General features: G+C 65.5%; 6 protein-coding genes across 6 annotated transcripts in view; 4 read left to right on the top strand and 2 right to left on the bottom strand.

Annotated features, from left to right (window-relative positions):
- Positions 1–290: 290 nt before the first annotated feature.
- On the top strand, positions 291–1960 carry AMSG_07217 (TKL protein kinase; the record flags this gene model as incomplete). Its single annotated transcript, XM_013901204.1, has 2 exons — positions 291–423; positions 534–1960. 2 exons carry the CDS (start codon positions 291–293, stop codon positions 1958–1960), a joined length of 1560 nt encoding a protein of 519 aa, XP_013756658.1.
- A 152-nt stretch (positions 1961–2112) lies between these two features.
- Positions 2113–3653, top strand: AMSG_07216 (uncharacterized protein; the record flags this gene model as incomplete). Its single annotated transcript, XM_013901203.1, has 2 exons — positions 2113–3419; positions 3442–3653. 2 exons carry the CDS (start codon positions 2113–2115, stop codon positions 3449–3451), a joined length of 1317 nt encoding a protein of 438 aa, XP_013756657.1. The 3' UTR covers positions 3452–3653.
- Positions 3477–5947, bottom strand: AMSG_07215 (uncharacterized protein; the record flags this gene model as incomplete). The annotated part of the gene is made up of 2 exons (XM_013901202.1): positions 3477–4970; positions 5009–5947. 2 exons carry the CDS (start codon positions 5945–5947, stop codon positions 3477–3479), a joined length of 2433 nt encoding a protein of 810 aa, XP_013756656.1.
- Positions 5948–6607: 660 nt separating this feature from the next.
- Positions 6608–23315, top strand: AMSG_07214 (hydrocephalus inducing; the record flags this gene model as incomplete). The annotated part of the gene is made up of 5 exons (XM_013901201.1): positions 6608–6625; positions 6835–9636; positions 9663–12044; positions 12077–15457; positions 15511–23315. 5 exons carry the CDS (start codon positions 6608–6610, stop codon positions 23299–23301), a joined length of 16374 nt encoding a protein of 5457 aa, XP_013756655.1. The 3' UTR covers positions 23302–23315.
- Positions 23316–23337: 22 nt separating this feature from the next.
- Positions 23338–25481, bottom strand: AMSG_07213 (uncharacterized protein; the record flags this gene model as incomplete). Its single annotated transcript, XM_013901200.1, has 2 exons — positions 23338–24183; positions 24207–25481. The coding sequence occupies 2 exons, from the start codon at positions 25479–25481 to the stop codon at positions 23338–23340; spliced, it is 2121 nt and encodes a 706-aa protein (XP_013756654.1).
- A 1483-nt stretch (positions 25482–26964) lies between these two features.
- Positions 26965–27630, top strand: part of AMSG_07212 (uncharacterized protein) — a gene marked incomplete at both ends in the record, with an annotated part of 3475 nt that continues 2809 nt past the window's right edge. The window contains one exon of the mRNA XM_013901199.1: positions 26965–26987. Within this exon, the coding sequence (XP_013756653.1) occupies positions 26965–26987 (23 nt within the window). The remainder of the gene's footprint in view (positions 26988–27630) is intronic.

Raw genomic sequence — 27630 nt, 5'->3', positions numbered from 1 at the left:
GGGGGGGGGGGGAGGGGGGAAGATGGGTGGAACGGTGGATCGGGCGGATCGAGGGGTATCGGCAGGGCAGCAAGACAAACGAATGGAGGATCAGGCCTTGCCTCTCTCTCTCTCTGTCTCTCTCTGCCCCCTGCTGCCCCCCGCCCCAAGCCCCGCCCAAGCCCCAAGCCCCAAGCCCTAAGCCCTTGGCAGGGCCAGCACGAGTCGCACTTTGAGCAAGGAGGCCACAGACTCAAGAGCACACACCGCACGTACTACCACTCGCTCACGCACAGACGTCACACTTGGCCATGGCCTCTGCTTTGGCTCTTGAAGCTGCTGTGCGGTCTGGAAGTGTGGACGAGGTGGTAGCCTTGGCTGCGGGTGAGGCCACGGCTGCGCCACTGGCTGCACCCTACGCATTCGATCTGACCTCGGACATCGGTACGGATGGGGAGTGAGGATGGAAGGCGGGAGGGCGCGGGTGGAGGACAGAGGAGGAAGACTCACCATCTCGGCTGAGGGGTGATACTTGTGGCCTCGTCGAACTGCAGCTGGCTGTGATCACCTTGTCTCGGGCACCGTGCTGCACCTGGCTGTCCTCCGCCGAGAGGTCGAGATGGTGCGCGCGCTGATGGCAGCCGGCTGCGATGTGCTGGCGCCGGGAGAGGTGGCGCTGTACCACGGCTTTGACTTTGACGGCGGCTTCTATCGCGATGAGTGGAGCCCGCAGGTGCTGGCCAACGAGCTCGGTCTGTTGCACATTGCCGAGGCGCTCGGAGGCGCTGATGTGCGGCGAAAGAAGAAGAAGCGCCGCAAGGCCAAACGTGGGAGCAAGAGCAAGAGCAAGAGCAAGGCTGCGCGAACCGGCTCGAGTGCTGTGGCCGACGAGGCCGCGCCGAGCAAGGATGCAGGCCGCGCAGTCAACGCCGACGCCGACGCCGACGCCGAGAAGCGGCGGTCCCGCCGGCGCAAGCTACGGCGCGTCAAAGCGCGGGTGGCGTCGGGCGAGGAGCCTGTGGCCGCCGTGAGCCGCGCGTCTGACTCGGGCTCCGGCTCTGACTCGGATCCGCTGGTGACGTACAGCCACGCGCGGCGGGCGACTGTCCGGTCGCTACGCGAGGCCGGCACGCTACTGCATGCCCAGCCGAGCCTCGAATGGGCGGCCGAGATAACGCCGGATGACCTCGTCGTCGGTGAGTCGTTCGACTCGGGCGGCTACGGCGCCATCCACTTTGGGACCTACGCCGGCGCCGCTGTGGCGGTCAAGGTCATGGCTGTACCCGGCGCAGCTGCCAAGGCCGAGGTCACCAAGGAGATCCACGCGCTCGCGCTCGCCAACGCTTCGCCACATGTCTGCAAACTCTACGGCTACGCGCTGCTGCCAGACAAGATGTGCCTTGTCATGAAGCTGTACGACGGGTGCCTCCACGACGTCATCGACGGCTGCCCAGGCCACCGCATGCGGACGGTCGACATTGTGCCGGCGGCGCTCGACATTGCGCTCGGCCTCCGCGACCTGCACAACATGGGCATCGTCGTCCGCGACCTCAAGCCGGCAAACGTACTTGTCGATGCCGCCGCCGACACCCTTGTCCTCGCCGACTTTGGCCTTGCCCGCGTCGTGGCCAACGCCGCCTCGCGCGAGCTAGCCACCACCCGCAACGAAGCCTGCACGCCCAACTACGCTGCGCCCGAGTGCTTCCTCGACGGCAAGCTCACCGCCGCCTGCGACATCTGGTCGTGGGCCACCACCGTCGTCCACATGTTCACCGGCCAGCCGCCGTTTGTTGACGACTCGCTCTTCCAGATCGCCACCAAGCTCGCCGTCCAGCGCGTCGCCCCGCCCGTCCCCGAGCGTGCGCCTGACCTCCTCCGCCAGCTCCTCAACTCCTGCTTTGCCTTTCAGCCCGCCGACCGTCCCACCGCCGACGAGCTCGTCGACGCCCTTGAGGCCGTCATCGATGCCGGTGGCTATTGACCGCATCCTGACCTGCCCTCCCCCCCTCCCCCTTTCGCTTCGAATCGTAAACAGCCAGCCACCAGCTTGTCGTGCATCGAGTTGACTCGCTCGCTCTCGCCCTCCCCCCCCCCCCCCCCCCCCTCCACCCCCACACACCACGACCGCCACCCATGTCCACCCCGCAAGCAAACACCCTCACCGCGAGCTATGCCGTGTTCTCGGACGACTCGGACTCGGGCTCGGACTCGGACTCGGGCTCGAGCTCACACTCCTCTGCCGCATCGTCCTCGTCGACAGAACGAAAAACGACATCAAACACGCTTGAGATCAAGGCCGATGCACGGTCGTCGTCAGAGTCATCTTCGCCATCCATGTCCTCATCGTCGTCGTCATCCGCGGACGCCGCCACACCCGCCACGCCCGCCATCGCTGGGAAGACGCCTCATTGTCCGGCGCCTCCTCGCCCCGAGCACCGCCCACATGTTTCTTCATCCTCGTCGACCTCCTCGTCCTCATCCTCCGCATCTCCTCCGCCATCGCGCACTGGCGCTACTCCGCAGCGGGCCGCTTCGGTGAGATCCAGCTCGGGATCCGATGCGTCGGAGTCGTCGACAGCGTCATCGGATTGCGTGCGAGAATGGGTCCCGGATGAGCTAGAGGTGACCGAGTTCGATGCCATGTTTGCAGCGTGTGGCGCTCAGGTTGAAGATCCGCCGTCTCCGCTCGTGCCTCCTCGCCCGGCGCCAGCGCTCGCACCGGTTCGCCCTGCACCGACTCTGGTGACGTCCTCGCCGCAAGCTGCGGCGCCCCGACATGTGCGCTCCACCTCGACATCCAAGTCGGTCACCTACCTGCAGATCATGGTCATTCATCAGAGCCGAACCAAGATCCAGTTCAAGCCCGAGGTGGCGTTCAGGTTCCACGGATCGGAGGAGGAGTTTATGGTGACACTGCAGAAAAACGACTGGACGGCCAAGTCCAAGATGTACTCGGGCGGCATCGTCGAATATTCGCTCGAGTGGTTCTCGGCCATGGGCTTTCTGGAGCTGATGAACAAGCTCGGCGGATGGCGGCTGGTCTCGTTCGAGTACGTGGCCAAGTCTGCGGTGGTGGCCGGCAAGAAAAACCGCGCGGGCGTTCACGCCGTCCGCGAGCTGCTGCTCGCCCGCCCGGCCGCGTCGATCCTTGTCCCGGCCGCCAAGTATCTCACCGTGTACGCCACCGCCAAGGCCAAGACGCTCACGATCACCGTCCACCTCGCCCACGGCTTTGGCGACAAGCAGCTCGCCGCCCGCTTCCTCCGTTGGCTCAAGGACCACCCGGACACTGCAAGAGTCAACGCAGAAACCGCTCGTGACACGCCCAACATCAAGTTCAGCATCAGCCACGCCCGCGGCGCCTTTTCCATCACAGACGCTCTCGAGCAGTTTGCCATCCTCACCGGCTATCGGCTTGTTGCCCACGCCCGCGGCGGCGTGTCCAAGCACGGCGACGCCGAGTACGTCATGAGCAAGTAGTTCTCGCCGCAGGTAGGCTACATCGGTGACACCGCCGATTCGATGAGGACCGACGTGTCGTGGACAAACGACTCGGCCTGGGCCACAAACGCCGCCGCCGCCGACTGCGCCCGTGACAGCTGACTGCTGAGGTTGTAGCTAGCGAGCGCAGCGCGCATAGTGCCCACCACATCAGCAAACGAATCGAGCGACGACTGGAGGAGCGGCCGGACGTGGGCAACCTCGTCGTAGTTTTGCCGCCACGCAAGCGACGCCTTGTCACTGATCCGCTCGCGGACCATCCGCCGCGAGTATGCCCGAGTGTGAGTGTTGAGCGTCTCGAGATGCACGCCCATCGCCGCGACCAGCTGCAGCGCGGCGTCGAGCAGCCGCTCGAGCTGGTCACGCGCGAGGCCGTAGAGCAGCAGCTCGCCGCCGGCTCCAGTCAGTGCCTGTGCCCGCGCAAAGAGATGCGCGAGGAGCGCTAACTCTTGCGCGGTGACGTGGACAAAGGCAAGCGCGTGCATGACCGCGTCCTCACGAAACGGGTGCGCCACGCCGAGCTCGATGCCGGCCTGTGCCGCGTGCCGCGCCGAGCACGTCGCCACAAACTCGGTCGGCGACGTCCGTGCCGGGAGCGCCAAAACCTCGGACGCCGCCGCAAGCGCCAGCGCCGACGACAGCGAGTCTGACGACGAGCTTGCCGGCGAGTCGCCGAGCACAGGCATCCGGCCGAGCGCCGACGTGTCACCGCCGGGCGTGAGCGTCGATGTGGCCAGCACGTCCGCGCCTCTTCCACCCCGCCCGGCCGTCGCGGCGAGCAGCGTCTGCCGTGGAACTGTGACGGAACCTTCCCCGAGTCGATCAAGCGGCGCGGCGAGGAGCAGCGCAAGCGCCTCGCCCGACGCCGTGCTGAGGGCAGCTGCCAGTTCCGCTGGCGCCTCCACGGCGCCTAGCAGGTGTGCGACCGCCACGTTGCGCGGCGCCGGCGTGTCGCGCACAATGTAGAACAGGTAGAGAACAAGCCGGTGGAGAAAGGCCGACGCGTGCCGCCCAAGCGCGGTCAGGTGCTCGCGGGCCGCCGCCTTGGCCGCGTGCGCCTCAAGCACAGGCAGCACACGCTCCTCGAGCAGCGAGACAAGCGAGAGCAGGAGCTGCGCCATCGACGTCCGCGACGTCCGGCCTGGCGGGAAGAGCCGTGACTCGAGCAGTCCGTTGAGGTATCTGGTCCGAGCCCTGAGCACCTGGTGCGTCTCATCGCCTGGCGCCATGTGCGAGAGCGAGTCGCGTGCCCAGGCCTTCAGTTCGGTCAGCACGCAGTGGGTCGGGTCGTCTGGGTAGCCCGAGCCGGTCACTCGCGCCAGCCGCTCTTCCTGGTACGCGCAGATGAGCGTGACAAACTCTTCTGCCACCGGCCGGAGTAGCGAAGAGCCCATCCGCTTGATCCACGCGGCCTTACGCACGTCGCCGGCCTTGACACCACGAAAGTGCGGGTGGTCAAACGAGGCGTCCATCCGCAGCCAGAGCGGAAACTCTTCGCTCCCGCTGCCCCGCTGCTCGGCCCGAGCACGTGCTCGGCGTAGAGCGAGAGCACTCCGGCCATCTGCCGCTTCTCGTTCGCCGTGTACGCCCCAGTAAACGGGTTGCGCACCGCTTCGTACGCCGCCGCCACCACTGCTGACGACGACGAGACTGACGACGCCACAGCCGGTGCCACCGCCGAGCTGTACATGGTTGTCATCCACTCGCCTGCCGCCGACAGCATGCCACCCGCAGCCCGCGCGGCCGTCACAGCCCCGCTCGCCGCCGCACGCGCTGCCGCACGCGCTGCCTCGGTCGACGGCGAACTCTCGGCCGCAACCAGCTCGCCGGCATCGACCTCAAACTCCGAGTCGATGAGCACAAAGTCGTCGTCGTCGTCATCCGCGTCGTCGCTTCCGTCGTGCCCAGGCAGTCCAAACTCAAGCGGCCGCGCCAGCGGGAGCTCACTCGCCGCCTGCCCACTGCTCGCATTTTCCGGCGAGTCTTCAAAGATCGGCGGAATGTACTCTGCGTAGAGTGGCGACGACGACGGCCGGCGATGGATGCCCGCCAGAGCCGAGTCTGACGGCGACGATCTGATCGACGATGCCGATGCTGACGACGGCAGCGGCGACGCCGCAGGCGAATCATCAGACATGGGGAAGAACGAGCTCGATGTGCCCGAGGCCGGTGTCTGTGTCGTATCCGCGAGCACACCGGCTACAAGCACGGCGTCGACATGCTTTGGAAGCGATGCAAAGACGCCCTGATCGTTCGGAACATGAGCCGCGCGCGAGGCGACCTCAACCAAATACACACCGCCAGCCATGGCAAAGACTCGCTCCAGAACATGCTCTGTCAGCGGGCGCGGAAGATAGAGCGACTCAGCTATGCTTGGATGGTTCGGCGGTGGGTGGACTTGCACGTGAGACGATGACGGCGATGGCGGGTGCGACGATGACGGGTGTGACGGCGACGGTGATGCCATGGCCTCTCCCTCCGTCCCCTCCTTGCGTGTTCTGTCTGTAAGCAGCCCTGTACCTTCTCGTCCCTCCTTCCGTGTCCCTGTCTGCCTCCTGGCGTGCGGTGTTACACACACACACACATACACCCCTCCCCCCTCCCACCCCTCCCCTCCCCCGGCGGTTGGTCACTTGCTTCCACGGCATAGTTTGAGGAAGGGTGTGCCGTCCGCCGCTTGCCCCAACAACAAACCCAACGATTAATCACACACACCACATACGATAACCCCAACAACAAACCCAACGATTAATCACACATACCACACACCACACACGATAACCCCCAACAACAAACCCAACGATTAATCACACACACCACACACCACACACGATAACCCCCTACAACAAACCCAACGATTAATCAGACCACAACCCCAACAATAAAATCCGCCAACGACCAATCCTCACCGGCCACGCCCCAACGCGCGCAAAACACCCGCCCTCTCTCCCACACACCCCCTCCCTCCCCCTACACCACACCAACCACCCACTTTCCCGCCCACCACTCCACTCCACACTCCACACTCCACACTTCACACTCCACACTCTCACCCCTACCCCCATCTCCCTCTCCCCCTTCCTCCCTCCTCTTCCCCCCCCCCCCCACCCTCCCCCCTCCACCCCGCATGTCGCTCTCACGCCGGGTGGCGGCCCAGGGCAGACGTCCTGCCCCTCACACCACAACAGCTGCGGGGACAGCAAGAACCGCGGCAGGTTCAACTCTGGATGCTACTCATAATCTGCAGGGTCTGCCGCTTGACCTTCCGACACCGTCGCAGGCTCGGGCGCAATTTGAGCTCGAGTCGGACGAGGCAACGGCTGCGGCGGACCACCCGCCCCGCGCATCATCGAGTGGCTCAACGTGGCGGATGTGTCAGCTCAGGCGGTAACCCATGTGGACATCGATACCCCGCTCTTCTCGCCGCTCCCGGGCTCCATCATCTTCCAGCAATACACACCGCTGGTTCCGGTCGAGGGGCGCCTCCGCCTCCGCAACAACGACCGCGTTGCCCGCAAGGTCAAGGTCCTCAACTCGGACGTCCCGTTCTTCAAGGTCGAGGGCGATCCGGCAACCTCGGTCGCTGGCACACACTCGGTCCAGTCCAAGGGCAAGGTCGCCCCGGGCATGGAGGTCGTCTTCCGCATCGTCTTCACCGCAGAGCTCAACGTCGACTACGCCCTCGACCTTGTCGTCGTCACCGAGCGCGAGAAGTTTGTCGTGCCGGTCGCCGCTTTCGGCGCCCGCGGCATTCTCGACTTTCCCGACGCCATCGCCTTTGACCCGTCCCCGGTCCGCCACATCACCGACCGCCCGGTCCTTGTCCGCAACGTCGGCAACGCACCAGCCCGCTTTGCCGCCAGTGTTGACGGCCCGTTCCGCGTCTCGCCCTCGGACGGCGTTGTCCCGGTCGACGACCAGCTCCAGTTTGTCGTCGCCTTTGCGCCCTCTACCGTCGGCCGCAAGTCTGGCTTTCTCCGCATCGACTACGAGTCCGGCGACTCGGTCGGCATCGCCCTCTCCGGCGAGGCCCTCGAAGTCAACGTTCGCCTCGAAAAGTCGCAGGTCGTCCTCGACCCGACCTTTATCTCGCTCCGCTCGTTCTCCACCTTTAAGATCATCAACCGATCGTCGGTGGTAGCTCCGTTTGCCTTTAAGGCTTTTGCTTCCGAGCATGACGAGGCTCAGGCACGACTCCACGCCAACCTCGACCTCGCCTCGTCGCAGTCACATGCAGCCGACGCCAACCCCCACTCAGCGCCCGGTCCGTCGAGCTTGCCCTCACTCGGCGCTGCCCTCACCGACCGCGAGTTCAAGACCAAGCTCACGCAGCTCACCACCGACCCGCTCCTCTTTGAAGACCGCATTTTCTCCATCGCCCCGCTCTCCGGCAAGGTCTGGCCCGACTCGCAGGTTGAGGTCACCGTCACCTTTTCGCCCGCTATGGCTGGGCCTGTCGCTGCCCTTGCCTACGTCGAGCTCGGCGGCCGCGAAGCTCGCCTCCCGCTCGAGCTCCAGGGTGACGGCCTCGGCCCCACCGCCGCATTTGTCCGCGACTACCACGACTTTGAGCAGGTCTTCATCTCGGCGCCCATCTGCACCACCGTCGTCCTCGAAAACGTCGGCGAGATCCCCGCAGACTTTGCCCTTCACCCCGAGACCGGGCCGTGTGCCAGGGCATTTACCTTTGAGCCCGAGACCGGGACGCTCCCAGTCGACGGCTCGGTCGAGATCCTGGTCACCTTTGTCCCGCCGGTCATCGGCTCCTTCTCGCAGCGCATCTACTGCGTCCTTGAAGGTGCCTCTTCGCATCCGTTTGTCTCGTTCCGTGGTGTCGTCATCGGGCCGACCTTCCACGCCGACGTCGACGCCCTCGCCTTTGGCCAGGTCTCGTACGGCTTCCTCGAGACCCGCCATTTCTCGCTCTACAACACCTCTGAAATTCCCATGCACTACAAGCTGCACATGGAGGCCGACGGCAACTTCCTCGACCGCGAGTTTGACGTCATCCCGTCACATGGCACCATTGCGCCCAAGGCGTCGGCACAGGTTCAGGTCGACTTTATGCCGGCCACCGTCGCCCGCGTCTCCTCAGCCCTCCAAGTCGACGTAGAGGGCGTCGGAACCTCGGTTCTCTCCATCCCAGTCTCTGCAACATGCCGTGTCCCGGCCATCGAGCTCGCCACCCCGCTCGTCGACTTTGGCGAAGTCTTTATCCGCCACGAGTACTCGGCGCCCGTCACCCTCATCAACGAGTCCGACACGCCCGCAAAGTATGAGATCATTCCGCAGGCTCCCTCCGCCCGCGCCGCCGCATCCTACTCCTCGCCGCGCGCAAAGGGCATCATCGAGCAGTTTTCCGAGTTTCAGGTCCCCATCGCCCTCGTCGCCAACAAGCTCGGCGATGTCAACATGCCGGTCTACATCCGCATCCTCGGCTCAAATGCTCCCCCGCTCGAAGTTTCGCTCCGCGCCACCTGCAAAGGCCCGGTCCTCGTCCCATCGGTCAACACCCTCAACTGGGGCAAGGTCAAGGTCCTCACAGACGTCCCGCTCACCCTCACCCTCGCCAACGACTCGCTCATCCCGGCCTCGATCTCGGCCGCATTCCGCCGCCAGCACCAGGTCTTCTCCGTCGACGTCGTCACCTACACCATCCCGGCGCGCAAGACCTTCGACCTCGTCATCACGGCTCGCCTCGACGACGTCCTCCCCTTCTCCGACGAGCTCATCCTCACCGTCAACGACGGCGAAGGCGACACCATTCGCGTCCCCTGCAAGGCCGCAGGCTTTGGCTCCACCATCACCGCTGACGTCTCGCTTGAGCGTGTCGACTTTGGCAAGGTCCCCACACACAAGCCCTGCTCGCAAGTCTTCCACCTCCGCAACGACGGCTACCGTCGCCAGACCCTCTCCTGGTCGCTCGGCGACAAGCGCGGCCGCGCTGGCAACGCCCCCGTCGAGGCATCGGGCGCCTTCTCCCTCTCAGAGACAAAGTTCTCGCTCGAGCCTGGCGAGGAGTACACCCTTATCCTCAGCGGCAACTCGGCTGCCCCGCGCGACGTCGTCGACAAGCTCCGCTGCGTGGCCACCGTCGAGCGCAAGGCCATCGTCGTTGTCGATGCTCCCATCTCGGCCTCGTTTGTCATCCCGCAAGTCGCCTTCTACCCCCGCTCCTCGAGTTTGTCTACATGCACGACGTCGCCCACAACGACGACATCCCGCACCTCACCCAAGACCTCACCATCACCAACGTCTCGCCGCTCGCGCTGGATGCCCAGATCAAGGTCTTTGGCGCCTTTGCCGTTTCGGACGAAGACCTCGCGCTACAGCCCGGCCAGTCTGCTCGCCTCACCGTGCGCTTTAATCCCGACTACGCCTCCAACCACTGCGCAGACACCCTCGATGACGAGCTCATTGTTGTCTACCGCGATCACCCGCGCCGTGACACCCTCAAGCTCCGTGGCGTCGTCAACTTCCCCACCCTCAACCTCGACACTCACGCCCTTGACTTTGGCTGCATCCTCAACGAGACACAGGCCAAAAAGTATGTGACGCTCACCAACACCTCGGACTTGCCGGCCTCGTTCTCGTGGATGCTCATTAACGACGACGCCCCGCTAGCCGCGTCGGGCCTCGACACCGGAGACTCGCTCGACGACTCGCTTGACTCGCGCGCTCCGCCCGCCCGCGAAGCCTTTGACCTACTCCCGCTCCGCGGCACAGTGCCTCCGGGCGCCACCACCACCATCGAGGTCATTTTCTACGGCCACGCCCACGCCGCAGCCTTTGCCACTGCCGTCTGCACCGTCCTCGGCGGGCCGACCGTCGAGCTCACACTCGCCGGCCGTGCCTCCTCCATCGACTTTACCCTCTTCCCCACCACCCTCGAGTTTGGTCGGACGCTGCTCGGTAAGCCGCGGACGAGGACCCTGAGCCTGACCAACCACGGCCAGGTCCCGGTCGAGTTTGCCTTTGAGCGCCTGCCCGAGCTCATCGACTCGACAGAGCTCCCGCTCGGCCTCCCTCACCACATCGAGGCCGCACTCCCGCCACCCACTGCGCCACCGGCCCATAAGACCCTCCCCATCATCGAGTCCGAGGTCGGCTCCGTCAACGGCCTCGCCTCCGAGGCCGGCGAGGCCGAGCCGGGCCTCGACGCCTTTTCGCCAGCCCTGCTCAAGGCTCTTGTCCCGCCCGCAGCTGTCCTCGCCCCGCTCTCGGGCGTTCTCGCTCCGAACGAGACCCGCACCATCCGCGTCACCTACAGCCCGCTCCTCCCACGCCGGTCTTGCGGGAGCTTCCGCGTCATCGTCGCCCACTTTGCCCCGCAGCAGGTCACCATCACAGGCTCGGGCGTCTTCCCGCACATGATCACCTCGCTGCCGCGGATGCTGGGGCCCGGCGAGGCCGAGCTTCGCGCCTATGCCGAGACTGTCTCCGGCCCGGCCATCGCGTTCTACCCTCAGCATCCCCGTCCCTCGTCGGCCTCCGAGTCGTCCGAGGATGACGTCAAGAGCGCCAACGGCGAGCAGGACGAGGCCAGCCAGTCGGCCCTTGTCGATCCGACAGCCATCAAGCCGGTCTGGGGCGTCGACGCCGAAATGGACAGGCTCCAGGTCGAGCGGCGGACGCTCTGCCTCGTCGCGCGTCTCGCCCTTGGCGCGCTCAAGACCTCATCGACCGGTTCGCTCGCCGAGACCGCCGCCGCCCTCAACCCGGGAGACCTCGCGCCGCCGGCCAAGGATGCGCTTGCCGCCGCCATGCGCCGCGCCCGCAACGCCTTTGTCATGGCCTCGTACGTCTGCGACTTTGGCTACGTCGTTCTCGGCACGTCCAAGACCGCCAGCTTCTCGCTCACCAACATCGGCTTTCCGCCTGCCTCGCTCATCATCGACCAAAAGTCGCTCCGCCTCTCGGGCCTCTCGCTCGATCCCATGCGGGTTCGCAACCTGCCTGGCGCACCGGGGCACGACTCGGTCATCTTCACCGCCACGCTTTCCACCGTCGACGTCGAGTTTGAGCAGGGCTTGTACGAGCGGATCGTGCCCATTGTCCTTGACTCGGGAGCCACGCTCGCTCTCCACTTTAAGGCCACGCTCACCGTGCCCACGCTCTCGGTCTCGCGGTCCAACTTTGACTTTGGCCACGTCCACGTCGGCTTTGTCAAGCGCATGTACGTTCAGCTGACCAACTCGCAAGCTGTCCCGGCCACCTGGTTCATCAAGCCGGTCACCACTCGCTCGCGCAAGTCCGAGGCACTGGCCTCGGCCGAGGCCTTTGCCATCACACCCAAGTCGGGCGTCCTCGCCCCCGGCGAGTGCATCAACGCCTGCATCACTTTTTCTCCGCGGAGCGAGGCCGCCTACAAGCACGCCTTCAAGGTCCGTGTCAAGATGAACCGCAAGGTCTTCCGCTTTGTCTGCTCCGGCCTCGGCCGCATGCTCAAGCTCCAGTTTGCGCCGCCGCAGCTCTACTTTTCGGCCACCCAGCCGCACACAGAGGGTGTGTACTCGCAGTTTTTCATCACCAACCCCAACGAGGTGCCCATCGAAGTCTACTCGGTTGACTTGACAACGACTACGCCCGCCACGAGGAGGCCCTTCGCTACGTCTCAGGCTACGCTCACGACTCGGACACCATGCTCATCCAGCCGCGGGAGCCCGGCGACCCGGTGCCGAAGGAGCTTCTCACGCTTCTCGATGAGCTCAAGGCCGCACAGGCCGCCGCGGCGGCTGCCTCTGACGACGCCACGACCGCACTTGACGCCGCTGCCATGGCCAAGGCATCCGAGGAGGCTGCCCTCGCTGCGCTAGAGGCCGCCAGGGTCGAGGCTGCTGCCGACGAGGGCAACAACGACAAGCTCCGCCTCTCGCGCACCCTCTCCAGTGACAGGATTGTCAAAAACGCGGCCACAACGTCCGAGGTCGCTCCCTCGCAGGATCCAGCCTCAGCCTCCGCCGCCGAGCACCGACCCACGTCGGCCACACTCTCCCACGTAGAGTCGGAGACCTCGCAGTCGGGCCGCTCGCGCTCCGGCAAGTCGCGTCGCAAGGGCTCAGGTCGGCGTTCCCGCCGCAAGAGCCACAAGCACGCACCCGCGGACGCCGCCGCTCCTGCTGCCGCAGACGCACTCGCCGCTCCGGAGCCGTCCGCGCCTGCTGTCCAGCTCACCTCAGACCTGGACCTCACCATTCCCGCATTCGGCGATAAGCCCAAGTCGTCGGTCGAGGCCGCTGAGGCCGAGGCCGTGGCCGAGGCCGCCGGCTTTGACTCGGCTGCAGAGCAACACATCGCCTCACTCGAAGCCGCCCATGCCGCGGCCACCGCCGCCACTACTTTGGCCGAGGCCCGTGCTGCCGAAGCCGTTGAAGCTGCCAACACTGCACAGCTCGCTGTCGACGCTGTCATTGCCCGCGCCGCCATCTTCCCGGACCTCTCGTTCACTCCGATCTCGTCGCACGAGCTCGAGGCCCGCGCCGCCGCCAACCCTGAACCGGTCATCGATCCGCGTCTTGCGCCACGCGACGGCAGGCCGCTGTACTCGGTCCTTCTCTGCGGCCCACCGCTTGCCGGCAAGTCGACCGTCGCTGCTTCGCTCGCCGCCCGGTACCCGCACCTGACCACGCTCGATCTTGGTGACCTCCTCACCCAGCTTCTCACAGATGGGGTCCAGGACGCACAGGCGCCCTCCCCAAGAGCTCCGTTGACCGAAGACATCGTTGCACCCGCCGAGCCTCCGGCTGTCGAGTACACTACGTCCGAGCCAGCATCCGAGTCGGTCCTCAACGACTCGGGTGTCGAGCCCGACTCCCAGACTTCGCTCAACGAGTCGGGCGAGCTGGCGCCGCCTGCTGCTGATGTGGGTACGAGTGACATCGCCGGCCCGGATGCCGATGGCCAGTCCGAGCCTTTGGTCGCGCCGGAGGAGCCACTGGAGGACGCGGCACCTGTCATCGGTGCCCCAGCCATTCTCGCCAAGCTGCGCGCGCTGATGCGCGAGGCGCCGGTCGAGTCTGCGCTCTCGATGCCGATTGTCAACGCGGCAGTGGCCGAATCGCGGGCGCCGGCGTCGGTCTCCCGTCACAAGCGGCGGAAGCATCGCCAAGGCGAGGCCGGTGACGATCCGAGCTCCTTAGCGGCGGCGTCGGCGACCACTGGGGTTGGCGCCGCCAAAAAGCGTGGTGCTGGCAAGCGCAGCAAAGGCGTTGACGATGGCATTGATTGGTTCAACCTCGCCCCCGAGGTGGTGTGCGCCACTGTCCGCGAGTTCCTTGCTGCCTCGGCCGAGGCGGCGTCCGCGGACAAGGCCGCCGCCATCCGCCGCCATCGCTCCAACGCTTCGGTCTCCGGCAAGGGCCGGTCGAGCCACCGCGACGACGGCGCCGCGTCGCCGGATGTCGGCGACGCTGACGACGTCGAACCGCGGCTGTACCTGCCGGCGCCGCTCCTTGGTGCGCTAGTCAAGGTTCTCGTCACTGCCGTACCGTGCAACGGATTCCTCCTCGACTCGCTCAACGCCGACTTTGTGTCACTCGCTGGTGGCCTACTCCCAGCGCACGCCGCCGTCAAGTCGGCCTTCAACTCGATGCCTGGTCACGACCTCTTTGTGCGCATGTTGGAGGTCTCACCTGACACTGTCGACGAGCGGTACGTGGCGCTGACCAGACCGCCGACCCCGCCGCCGCCGACCCCGCCGCCGAAGTTTATGACCATGAGCGAAGAGGCGTACGACGCGCTCGACGATGAGCAGCGCGCTGCCTACGACGCCGAGTGGGCCGAGTACAAGCGCTCGCTCTTCCGCAAGCGCCAGGCCGACGAGGCCCGCAAAGAGGCTGAGCGCGCAGTCGTCGCCGCCCGCGTCGAAGAGCAGCAGGCTATCCTCGACGCTGCGGTTGCAAAGACTCGCAAGAAGCTGCGCAAGTCGTCGTCGCGCTCAAAGCGGACAATCAAGGACGATGAGTCGGTGGCAGCGTCGCAGGCCGGCGACGGCGACGCCGTCGACCTCGCCTCGCTCGATCTCGACGGTCTCACTGTCGCCGACGTAACCCCAGCCATTGCCGCGCTTCTCAACCTGCCAGACACCTTCTTTGGCGACGGGCTTGTCGGCGTTGATGGTGAGCCGTCATCGCTCGCCCCGCCGCCCTGGCATGTCGGCCTCGTTGCATGGACCAACGCGGCCGCAGACCTCGCGTCCATGTACGCACTCCTCAACGTCGGACCGGCCGAGGCTGCCGGAGCCGGGGCTGGTGAGTCGGCAGCCGACGGCAGCCATGAAGCCGCGCTGCTTTCCGGTAGCGGCGGTGCAGCTGACGCGCTCGGCGTCTCGACAGCGTCCAACGCTGCGTCGACCTCGTCTCGGACGCGCCGGTCGAAGCGGGGCTCACGCTCTAAGCGGCGTGGCTCGGTCGCGCCAGTCCCGCTCACCGAGTCGTCAGTTCAGGAGCGCGGACTTGCGGCCGCCGCCGCCCCACCCAAGCCACCGCCCAAGCCGCCGCTTGCCGAGCCGGTTGCCACCATTGACGCCAGCCACAAGCCTCTCGTTGTGGCTGCCGCGGTCGAGGCCTCGCTCCCACCGCCTGACAAGATTCCCGAGCCCGAGCCGATCACGCTCGAGGTGCCCGACGACGAGCTGCTGCAAGTGCTGGAGCGGCCGGCAGAGCGACTGCCGCGTGAGCCATGCACCAACCTCGAGATCTACCTGCCCGAGTCGTACTCGGACATTGTGGCGGAGGAGCGGGCAAGAAAGGCGTCGGCGGCAGCAGCCAAGGCCGAGTCGCGGTCGCGGAAGAAGGGCGGCAAGGGCGGGCGCCGCGGTGGGAGCAGTGGCGGAAACGCCAGTGCCGAGCCTGCCGAGCCTGCAAAGTCGGACGAAGCTGCATTTATCGAGGTCGAGGGCGAGCTCGCTGCGCTGCGGCTCAAGTCGCAGCACCCGTACCGGTACGTGCTCAAGCCGGGCGAGACGCAAGAGCTTCTTGTGCGGTTCCGGTCGGGCACGCCCGGCAACTTTTCGACACGCTCATGTTTGAGATACTCGGTCTCGACGCCCAGTTCCCGCTCGAGTGCTTTGCGTCGGCGTCGTATCCGATGGTGTCAAACGACCCGCGAGTGGTCTTCGCCTCGCGCATCCGCAGCTATGGCTCGGAGGCGAGCATGCTCACCAAGCTGCCGGCTTTTGTCATGACCGAGGGTGTCTTTGACTTTGGCCCTCTTCTCTTTGGCAAGTCGCGTGAGTCACGGCCGGCCGGTGCGAGCGGCACAAGCGGCAGCTCGCGGCGCGAGCGGCGGTCGGATTCGAAGCGGCACGGTGGCGGATCGAGCTCGCACCACCACGAGTCGAAGCGCATGTCGCGCGGGACGTCGAGCGCGGCGCTGGTGAGCGCGGCAGCTGAGCAAGCCCTGACGCCCGACCAGGAGGCGGCACAGACAGCGGCACTGCTCAAGCGGCACCACGCCGTCTTTACCTTTGTCAACCCGGGTGCGCTCGTGGCGCAGGTCGAGCTCTGCTTCGAGTCGGATGTCAACTCGGCCACGTTTGCGGTCGAGCCAACGACGTTTGAGCTTGCGCCCGACGAGTCGCGCGAGGTGACGGTCTGGGCCTTCCCCAAGACCGACGGAGAGTACCGCGACACACTGGTGGCCATCATTAAGGACAACCCGATTCCGACGGTCTTTCCGCTCCGCTGCGTCGGCGTCAAGCCACGGCTGGAGCTTTCGACCGAGGCGCTCGAGTTTGAGCCGATGCTCCTGCACCGGCTCGACTCGCGGACGCTATCCCTGAGCAACCCGACTGCACTGCCTGTCAAGTGGCAGCTGCTTAACGCACAGGCGCTGTTGCCGGAGATCCGGGTCGCGCCACTCTCGGGCGAGGTGCCGCCGGGTGGGAGCGTCGACGTCTTTGCGCGGTTCCAGGCCAAGAAGCAGATCACGATCCACAAGGCGCTCAAGCTCGAGGTGACCGATGCCGAAGGCCTCTACGGTCCGCTGCAAACAGAAAACGTGCAGGTGGATGGCGAGGCGTACGACGTGGCCATCGACGTGCACTTTGCGCGTGGCACGACCGAGGCCTGCCTCGACTACGGCCTGCTCAAGGTCTACGAGTCGCGAGTCCTCTCTGCAACGCTCAAGAACAAGGGCAAGCACGACATTAAGTTCCGGTTCCGGTTCGAGACCAACGAAATCCGCGACGTCATTCGCATCGAGCCGGCTGAGGGCGTGCTCGGGCCAAACGATAAGCCGTCGACGGTTGAGTTTATCTTCCGCTCGTTTGCCGAGTTCACCCTTACCGGTGCGGCTGACATCAAGTGCCAGGTCCTCGAGGCCGCAACCGACGAGATCATTGCCACCATCCCGGTGACGGTGACCGCCACGGCGCGGTTCAATGCGTATAGCCTTGTGCCGGAGCGGGTTGTCAACTTTGGCCCGCTGGTGTATGGCAACCAGCGGACGCGGTCGTTTGAACTGCGGAACACTGGGCCGTTTGCCTTTGAGTACTGCTTCTTTGACATGGGCAATCCTGAAGGTGCTGCGGCGTTTTCAGCCATTGCCGCTGGCCACCTCACCGCCACCTACGGTGCCGGCCTCGAGCGGGCCGAGAGCTACTCGGACAAGCGGCGCGGCGGTCGCAAGAGCGCCGGCGCGCAGCGCGGCGACTCGGGCAGGCGACGCAAGAAGCGGCGCGGCGACGATCGCGAGTTGTCGCACTCGATTCTCGATGCTGCCGCTGAGCACGAGGCCGCCATCTCGCCGCGGCCAGGCGCCAAGGGCTCTGCGCGGCGGTCGCGGTCTAAGTCGGTCTCGGCGCGTAAGGCGGGTAGCTCCAGTGCGGCGGCCGAGCCGGTGGCTCTCGTGCGAACTGGGGCCAAGGACGCGCTCAACGTCGGCGCCTTTGAGCTCGCGCCGTACACCGGGCTCATCGAGCCGGGCGGCAAGGCGGTGATCACGGTTCATTTTTACGCCGAGGCCTCTAAGTTTTGTACCGAAAAGCTCGGCTTGTTCATTCCGGACCTTGCCGACGCGCCACCGCCGCTGACAGTGGCTCCGGTTGCCGAGACCGGTGCTGTGGCGCTCTCGGCGTCGTCGAGCGCGGGCGCACTGGCCAGTCTTGCGGTGGGCGTCCCGGTCCCGATCCCGTACGAGCTGACCGGCGAATCGTGTGTGCCGGGCATCAACACCTGGGACTACGACCTCATTTTCGAAGAGCAGATGGTGGTGGCGCAGCTCGAGTCGGTGGCGCGGAGCGCGGCCGGTGCAGCCAACGTCTACGCCAAGATGTCGAACACGTTTTCGTTTGGTGCACTCATTGTGGGCCGGCAGGCTGTGGCACAGATCAAGATCTCGAACCCAAACAAGGTTGCGTGCGACGTGGTCTTCTCCACCGAGCTCCCGTTCTCGTCAGGCTCGGGCTCGACGTCGGCCAACACGTCATCACTGCGGCGGTCGGGCTCGGCGTCGGGCAACGCGTCGACATCGGGCAGCTCGTCCAAGCGGCGGCAAGGGAAAAAGTCGTCGCGGACGACCGAGGGAACATCGAGTCGTGGTGGCGGCGGTGGTGGTGGAGATGGCGACGATGAGGCCGAGGCCGGTGACGGTGGCGACGAGGGCGAGGTTGTGGGCGAGCGGCCTGTCTTTGACGTTCAGCCTCGGCGGGTTCACATTCCGAACCACGAGTACCGGTTTGTGACGATGCTGTTCAACCCTGCTGCGCTCCTCGAGTACCGCGGCCTCTTTACGGCACGGGTGGAGAATGGCGAGATTGCGCCCGAGTCGTCAGTCTTCCGGTTCAACCTGGTGGGTGAGGGCACGATGCCGCGGATCTCGGTCAAGTCGCCCACCAGCCGCAATGAGCGCGGCGAGCTCGAGCTCGGCTTTGGGCGGTGCATGCTGATGCGGTCGCGGGTGCTGAGCATTGTGGTGGCGAATGCCGGCGTGCTCAACGCGAGCGTGCGTGTGGATATGAAGCGGAGCTCGAGTCCGTCTTTTGTGGTCGAGTCGAACGGGGCAACAGTCGAGCTTGCCGCCGGTGAGGAGGCACGGTTTGACGTCACCTTTACGCCACAAGAGTCGGCGACGTTCACAGGCGAAGTTGTGCTGTCTGTGGCGGACAACTCGTTCGAGACGACTGTGTTCCGGCTGAGCGGCGAGGGCTACGCGGCGATGGCGTCGTTTGACGCGCTGCCAGGCAATACGGAGAACGTGCTCGACGTCGGGTCCGGGCCTGTTGGCGTGGCGCGGACGGTCACGTTTGGCCTCTGTAACCACTCGTCGCACTGGATGCGGTACGTGTGGTCGCCTCCGGCGGTGCCGGAAGACATTGCCATCCGGGTTGCCGAGGCGCGGGCGGCTGTAGAGGAGCTGGGCGATCGGGTGCGCGAGCTCCGGGCGGCGGCGTCTGCCAACGTGTCGGGCGGCTCCGATTCTGGCGAGGGCTCCAGCTCTGCGCGCGAGGCCGAGGAGGAGCTTGTCGAGGTGCGCGAGGCGCTGGAGGCGCGTCAGCGCGAGCTCGACGAGTACTCGTCGGCGCTGTTTTCGTTCTCGCCGCGCATCGGGCATGTGCCGTCGCAGGCCATGGCCCAAGTCTCGCTCACCTATCGGGCGCCGTACCCGCTGAGCTTTGAGTCGCTGGCGGCGTCGTGCATGACGACGATGATTGTGCGGCGCGATGGGAGCCGCGGGCACTGGGACGCAACGGCGTCTGTGACCAAGTTTGTTAACGTTGTCAACGAGACAAACGAGGTGGTGTCGGACTCGCTTGCGCGCAAGCTGCCTGCGGGCGCTGTGACGCGGCGGCGGATGAAGGTTTCCGTGAGCGAGCCCGAGTACGACGAGGTGGAGGTCGTGGACGAGAGCGAGGCGGCGATGGGCTTTGCGCCGTCGCTCGCACTCCCGCTCTACGTCTCGGGCTCTGCTGACACGGCCAAGTACTCGCTCGACGTCGAGTCGATTGTCTTTGCCGAGACGTACATGTTCGAGTCGCGGTCGGTTCACTTTAAGTTTACATCGCAGTCAACGACGGCGTTTGCCTACGAGTGGATGGTGGTGTACGGCGATGGGGTGGAGGACGTGTCGGGCGACTTTGCGGTGGAGCCTGCCAGCGGGAGTCTCGGGCCGGGCGAGTCCATCGATGTCATGGTGACCTTTGCACCGGACGAGGTCAAGAACTTTGATCGATACCTGCTGGCGACGATTCCTGGGCTCGACGCGTCGCAAGACGAGCCGGAGATTCCGATCATGGCGAGCGCCAAGCGGCCGGTCTGCCACCTCGAGCTGCCGGTGTGCAAGTACCTGAGCTCTGGCGAGCGGCTGCCGGACCTTCCCGGGCCTGGTGGGATGGTGGGACCGCTCGATCCTGCTACGCGGGTCATCGAGATCACGTCTGTGGGCGTGCGGGTCCGGGTGGTGCACAAGTTTATGGTTGTTAACCCGACGAACGTGTCGTACAGCTTCAAGTGGAAGTGTGTCGACTCGGATCCGACGCGGTCGCCGTTCCGTTGCCTCACCGAGGAGGGCCTGGTTGTGTCGGGCCGCAAGTACGAGGTGGCCTTTGAGTTTGTCTCGCAGGATCTTGAGCTCCGCGAGTCGTTCTGGGAGTTTGAGATTGCCGAGCAGGGCATTGTCATTCCGTTCCTCCTCCTTGGACGGACCAAGGAGCCAGAGGTATTCCTCTCGAAAACCTTTATCAACTTTAAGGAGTCGCTGGTGGGCCACACAGCGAGCGCCGAGATTGAGCTTGTCAACGAGACCGAGGGCGAGTACCGGTTTGCCTTTGACGCCTCGTCGTTTACCTGTGTGGATGGGCGGGTAGTGGACGTGAGCCCGATGTCGGGGGCGGTAGGCGGCGGCAAGCGGGTGCCGCTGGTTGTCTCGTTCTGCGCGCCAGTAGAGAAGGCGTTCAACTTCAACATGGTGTGCAAGGTGCAACACAAGCCGACGCGGCTGGTGCTCAACGTCAAGGGCGAGGGCTACGCCATCCGCGACGAGCTCTTCCTGGAGCGGTCGGGCGCGGGGCTGAGCTCCGGCAGTGGCACTGAGGATGCGCGGCTGGTGCGGCTGGCGCCGGGCGCAGGCAACATGGTGGACTTTGGGCGGATCCAGATCTCAGAGCGGGCAAGCCGCAAACTTGTGGTGGTCAACGCTGGGAGCACGAACCTCGACTTTAAGTGGGCGCTCCCGCCCGAGTATGAGAACGCTGGCGTGCTCTCGATTGAGCCTGCGCTCGGTATTGTGGGCCGCGAGTCGCGGACCGAGTGCCTGCTGACGCTTGGTGCCGAGTCCGAGGTTGCGCTCAAGCGCGTCAAGGTCTACTGCAAGGTGACTAACGGCAAGACGTACCCACTGCTGGTGTCGGGCGCGGTCCGGCGGCCTGCGCTCAAGTTTTCTGTCCTCCACCACGACTTTGGCCCGTGCGTCCTCCACCGAGTCGGCTCTGCGGTGCCGACCAAGGTGCTTGTGGTGACGAACGAGGACGTGAAGGACGTCGCGTTCGAGTGCCTCTTTGACAACACCGAGTACCTGGAGGTGCAAGCGCCACCGACGGTGCTTGCGCCGGGCGAGTCTGCGCAGCTCCCGATCCTGTTTACGCCGCGGAGTGAGGAGGCGATGCGGGAAGAGCTCGTGTTTGAGGTCAACACGCTCTCGCAAGTGACGGTGACGGTGGAGGGCTCGGGCGTCTCGCCGCGAGTGGAGCTTGTGGACGCGACAAGCCGGATGGTCTCGTTTGGCGTCCTGCACAAGGGCGCGACGGCGTCGCGGGTCGTGGCGCTCATCAATCGGTCGCCGATTCCAGTCAAGGTTGATGTGAGGGAGAACTCGGAGCGTTTTGCAAGCCGGCATATCAGCTTCTCGCCGGGGGGCGTTTTCGTCATCAAGCCGCGGCAGATCCGTAAGATCTCGATGACGTACGCACCGGTCGACCGGCAGCACACGTTTGAGGAGGAGTTTGTGGCGAGCGTGGCGGGCGTTCGGCGCGGGCTGGCGGTGGTCTCGGGCTGCTGTCAGGGCGTGGAGGTGAAGGTCGACACCAACGAGGTTGCGTTTGGGGCGGTGACCTCGGGCTCGTCGACTACCAAGGTGCTTGCGCTGCAGAACATCGGCGACATCGGTGTGCGGTTCAAGTGGGAGCTCGGGCGCGCCAGCCGTGCATTCTCGATCGAGCCGTCCGAGGGCTACCTCATTCCGGGGACGGACGTCAACTGCACGATCATCTTTGCGCCACCTGTGGTGCAGGACGCAATCCGGTTCGAGGGCATCCGATGCAACGTGGAGGGTCAGGAGCCGATCGAGGTGGCGATGCAGGGTGCATGTGTGCCGCCACCAGAGCCACAGCATGCGGTCGTGTTTGAGGCGCCGGTTCGCGAGAGCGTGACCAAGACCATCTCGCTGGCGAACAAGTCGGGCATGGACTGGGTTGGCATTGTGCCTGCGCTGTCTGCCGGCCCATGGAGCGGGCCGTCGTCGATTTCTGTGCCTCTCAACTCGAGCGCGTCATACGTGCTGACGTACCAGCCTGTGGTGATGTCGAGCCGCGAGGCACCGCACCATGGCGAGGTCTTCTTCCCGCTGCCGGACGGCTCGGGCCTGCTCTTCCCACTGGTGGGCATTGCTGGCCCGCCAAACGCTGCAGGCGAGCTCAAGCGCGAGGTCGAGTGCAAGGTCAAGGTGGCAGAGGCGGTAACGATCTCCAACTGGCTCGCGGTCCCGCAGCGGTTCGCGGTGAGCTTTGAGTACGACGGCAGCGAGAGCGGCGAGAGCGGGTCGCCGCGGCGGACGGCGTCGCTCAACGGGCTGCAGCACATCGATCTGCCGGCGCTTGCGTCGCGGCAGTACAAGTTCTCGTACTACGCGCTGAAGGAGGAGGTGCTGAGTGGAAGGATTGTGTTCACCAACAGGAGCACCGGCGAGTACATGTACTACCGGTTTGTGTTCCGCTCGCTCCCGCCGTCGCCGCTGGAGGTCATCGCGCTGGAGACGCCGATCCGACAGCGCGTGGAGCACGAGCTGGTGATTTCGAATCCACTGCCGCGACCGGCGAGCGTGTCGGCGGTCCACAAGATTTCCGGCCTGAGCGTGGAGCCTGCGAGCGCAGTCATCGAGCCGCAGTCGGACGCGGTGTTCATGCTCTCGTACATGCCACTCAAGGTTGGGCAGGCGACCGGCAAGCTCTCGTTTACGTCGAGTGCGCTGGGAACATTCCTCTACTCGCTCCGGCTCTCGGCGCGGTCGACCAACGTTGAGCCTGCTGTGCAGTTCCGGGCCGGGCTCGGCTCGTCGCAGGTCAAGCACGTCACGATTGTGCACTACCTCCCAAGCGCCACTAGTTACTCGTGCTCGGTCTCGGGCTCTGAGGATTTTTCGGTGCCGAAGAGCGTGCACGCGCCGGCGGCGCCCGACGGCGCCGGCCCGTCGGCCGGCGGCAGCGCGGTAACAAGCGCCGGCGTCCCGGTCGCGTTTGAGGTGGTGTATGAACCCGGTGAGCTTGGAGATGCCAAGGCAATGCTCAAGCTCAGCTCGCGCGATGCCGGTGAGTACGTGGTCCCGCTGTTTGGCCACTGCACGCCGCCGGTCCCACAGGGCCCGATCAGCATCAAGAGCGGCGGTTCGGTGTCGATCCCGTTCAAGAATGTCTTTGCCGAGTCGACTTCGTTTGTGTACGAGGTCGACAACCCGTGCTTTACCGTCAAGTCTGGCGAGGTGCTCAGCTCCAAGAAGAGCACCAGCGTGAGCGTCGGGTACAAGACTGCTGCCGGCGGCCTCCGCAACGGCAAGCTGTCCATCCGGGCCGACGGCATGCCGCCGTGGGAGTTCTATCTTCAGGGACTGTAAAGAGTAGTTTGTTGGTTGTGTGCTGCGCTGTAATGGTTATGACTTTTGGGTCCGCTCCGAGAAGGGCTGGATGATGGGATGGCCGCGCGGGCGGGGGTGAGGCGGCTCGTGCGGCGGGGTGGGGACGAGGGCGGAGCGATGGGCGGCGGTGGCGTCGCCGGCGAGGCGGCGGGTGAAGCGGTTGCAGGTGAGGCAGCGGAAGTGGAGCTTGCCGGCGGCGGCCGAGCCCGACGAGGCGCGGGTGGCGGCAGCGAGAGTCTCGTTGAGTGACGACTCGACGTCGACGAGGTCAGCGAGGTCAGCCTTGCGGCCGACGAGATGGGCAAGCATCTCGATGTTCCGCGAGGCGACGGTGGCAAGCTGGACAAACTTGGAGGAGAGGTTGTGATAGATGGCGTCTGCGTAATCTTTGTCGGCCTTGGCGTCGATGACCCGGACGAGGTTGCGAGCTTCAACGGCGTCAAGCCCGCCGCCGGACGACCTGGTGAGGAGCGCGGTGTGGGTGAGCGAGTGGGTGGTCGTCGTGGTCGTGGTGGTGGTGGTGGTGGCTGTAGCGGCGGTGGCGGAGGTGGGCGTAGCAGCCTTGTCAGACGACGGCTGTGTGCCGAGGAGAGTAGCGAGCTTGTAGAGCGGATCAGGCGGTGGAGCTGAGCTTCCGGGAGTGGGCAGGTCGGCGCGGTCGGCGACGAGGGTGAGGAGCATTGTCTTGAGATCGGAGAGCGCCTCCTCAGACGCGGCGCGGGCCTGGTCGGCGACCATTTGCTCGAGCCGAGTGTGGGAGAGCGCGGTGCGCTGTGGTAGGCCAGTCCGCGGGGTGAGCGAGCCGTCGCGGGCGGCGTCGCGGGCGGCGGCGAGCGAAGCTGCCGACGGCGAGACGACTCGCTTGAGGAACGACGGGTCGAGACCTGGCGAGGCGATGGCCGAGCCGCGGCGCGAGGATGTGCGCATGGGCCCGAGTTCGGAGTGTGTGTCTGTGAGCTCGGCGGCGAGGCATCGGACGGCGCGGCGTCGGGCGCCGGCTCGCGGGGCGGCAACTTGTCGGCGTCAGGCTGCGACGACGGGAGCGGTGGCGGCGGCGGCGGTGTGGGGATGTACGGTCGCGGAGCGGCAGCGTCGTCGGGATCGGGTGGGTTCTCGACGGCGTGCTTGAGGGCGACGACGCCGGTTGCAAGCTGCGAGAGATCGCGGCGGAGCGAGGCGAGTGCGTCACGGAGCGAGGCAGTAACGAGATCGGGGGCTGTGGCCGAGGGCCGCGCGTCGGCGAGATCGTCGAGCGCCGACTTGGTACTGGCGTTCTCGTGGAGGAGGTATTGCGAGGTACGGCGAAGAGTGGCGATGTCTTCAGAGACGACTTCGATGCGGGTCTCGGCCTTGGTACCGTGGTCTTCGAGGGCTGTGACCCGCGAGGGGAGGTTGGCGCTGTGGAGGCTTTCGAGCTTGGCGGAGACGACAGCGGTCTGGCCCTTGGCGGCGGCGACAGTCCGCTCGTTCTGGACCATGCGACGGGCCAGGGCGTTGAGCCGCTGATCCTGGTCGGCGAGGCCAGCATCAGCATGGCGGCGGACGGCGGCGACTTCGCCGGAGATGTCGCGGATCTTGGACGAGAGGGTGAGGGTGGCGGCGACGAGGGCGGCCGACTCGGGCGGGTCCGTGGCGGCAACGCCTGCGGGCGCAGCGGCCAACGTGGCGGGCGCCGGCGGCGCATCGCGCAGTGCGACCACAGTGGCCGATAGCGCGTCGAGATCGCCACGGGTCCGCGACAGCTCGTCCTCGGTTCGAGACATGCGCGAGAGTGCAGAGCGGAGCTTCGAGTCGAGGGTGGCCAGGCCGACCGAGGGCAGCGGCTGAGCCATCGGCTCAGTGCCGGGTTGCGGCGCCGCAGCGGCGGTTACGGAGGATGGCACGGCGGCAGCAAGGGCGGCCTGGGCCGAGAGCGAGTCAAGCTCGGAGCGGTGAGCAGTGACATCGTCACGGAGGCGCGAGGTCGAGTGCTCGAGAGCCATGATGGCGGCGTGGGAGCGCGAGAGGTTGGACTCAAAGGCGCGCAGCGCCTGAAGCTTGGACTCCATCTGGGACTGCGACGACGCGACGGTGGCCCGCATCGACTCTGTAGTCGCAACGACCGAGATGAGCTGGCTCTCCAGCTCGGCCGCCTGCTCCTTCCGCGACGAGTCGGACATCTCCAGCGCAGAGAGACGGGCATCAAGCGAGCGCAGCTGTGACGCCAGCTTGTCGGTCGCAGCATGGGTGGCGTAGATGGAGAGGTCGATTTGGGGCTCGGGTATAGGAGAAGGAGTCCGAGTCTGGGTGGTGGCCGGTGCTGTGGTGGCAGTGGAAGGGATGATAGTGGGGTTGGAGGGGATGGGGGCCGGGCGAGGAGAGGGAGATGGGGATGGGGATGTAGATGGAGATGGGGAAGGGGATGGGGATGGGGATGGGGGCGATGGTGTGATGGGGGCAGGGGCAGGGGCAGGGGAGGGCCTGGATGCGAGCTCGGTCACTTGTGACTGAAGCGAGCGGATAGCGTGCGCCTGGGTCGAGATGACTGCGGGTTGGGGGAGGGATAGGTAGTGATCGCAGCCATCGCGTAGCATGGCGTGCCCTTGTGAGTCCTCGTCCTTGTCCTCGCCCGCGCCCTCGCCCGCACCCTCGCCCTCGCCCTCGCCCTCGCCCTCGCCCTCGCCAACATACCTCTTCGCATCTCCCTCAGCAGGCGGTGCAGCGGCTGAGCATCAAAAGCCACCAGGACTCCCTCCATCGCCGCTCCACCGCCCTCCCAGCCCAGACCATCATCAGCGGCTGCCACCATTGACGTCTCCGCTGTTGCTGCAGTCGTTGATGTTGTTGCAGCTGCCAATGTCAACGATGACGCATATGATGACGATGAAGTTGTCGTTGCTGCTGCTGGTGGTGGTGGTGGTGGTGGTGGTGGTGTTGCTGTTGTCCCCGTCGCCGTCGCCGTCGCCGTCGCCGTCACCGTCACCGTCCCCGTCCCTGGCCCCGTCACCGTCGCCGTCCCCTGCTCCGCTCCCTCGCCTGCTCCAATGGTTGGAAGGGGTCGCCGTTGCTCCATTGCCGCACTGCGCCTCCGTCGGCCCCGAGTGACGTCTGCTTGTCGTCGTCGGCCCCGTCAGACAGCCCCGCACGCTGCTCGCCGGTCACTCGTCCGTTGGCTGCCGCCGGATTCGTCAACGGAGCAGCGACGCACGCAGGCTGCTACTCTCGCTATACAAACATCGGATACTGTTCGAGATGGCTATAGGTGGTGCTTGATGCGAGCTTTGGGATGGTGTGGGTGGTGAAGGGCGAGGTGCTGGCGATGACTAGGAGGGGGGCGCGAAGGTGCGTGAGGAACCGACGAGAATGGAGATCAGCGAGATCATAAAATGGACGGTCATGTTGACTATGTCACGGCAACTGGGTCAGCTTGCACCACACTTGCCGCCTCACCATCAGACCACGGAGCGCGTTGCTTGTACGTGCCATCGACGTGGCTTACTGCTCTTGTCAGCATGCGGCTTTTGCTGGCGGTAGATGGCTGTGGATGTGCAGGTTCTGGCCAGATCAAAGCCTCCAACCTTTTACGAGACGAGACAGGTCAGTGGGAGGCGACCCGCTCGAAGCGGCAGGCTACAGCTTCAATGCTTTGCCCCACTCACACCCATGCTCACTCTCGTAGCCTCATCGTCCCGTCATTCGACTCTCCGCGCCTTCCATCTTCCAACACCTGCTGTTCTGTTTAATTCGTGGGCAAGAGGAAAAAAATCGGTTACAGTAGTACTCCACGTCCACTCCGATACCCTCCCTCCTGCCCTCCCTCATCTGCCTCTTCCCCCTCCCCCCTCACTCTATCCCAATGAATCTCCCTGTATCTCCTTCTTTCCCCTACCCCATCCGTTCTCCTCCCCGCCCAGTCGTCCTTCCGTCCCGTCGCTAGCCCTCGATCACTAGCCTGCCTCCCGTCCATCCCCCCCTCTTCTCCCCCCCCCTCCTCTCTCATCCCCATCTCTCTCTCTCTCTCTCCCCCCCCCCTCCCCCCTCTCCCATCCCGATTGCCACCCCCGTCCCCCCCATCCCCGTCCCCGTCGGCTTCCCCTTCCCCCTCCCAAAAAAAGCCCCGGGGGGGGGGGGGAAAGGGGGCCCAAAAAAAAAAAAAAGAATTTGTTTTTTTTTTTTGCTCCCCCGCACCAGGGGGGCGGGGGGGGGGGGGGGGGGGCGGCGGAGCCCCCCCCCGCCCGCACACCCTTTTTTTTTGTATATGTCTTGTAACTAAAAAAAAAAAAAAGGGGGGGGGGGGGGGGGGGTTGTTATTATATATAAAAAAAAAAA

Source organism: Thecamonas trahens (assembly GCF_000142905.1).
Source record: "Thecamonas trahens ATCC 50062 unplaced genomic scaffold supercont1.31, whole genome shotgun sequence".
In the NCBI taxonomy this organism is placed as follows: domain Eukaryota; order Apusomonadida; family Apusomonadidae; genus Thecamonas; species Thecamonas trahens.
This window is presented reverse-complemented; position numbering and strand designations above follow the sequence as displayed.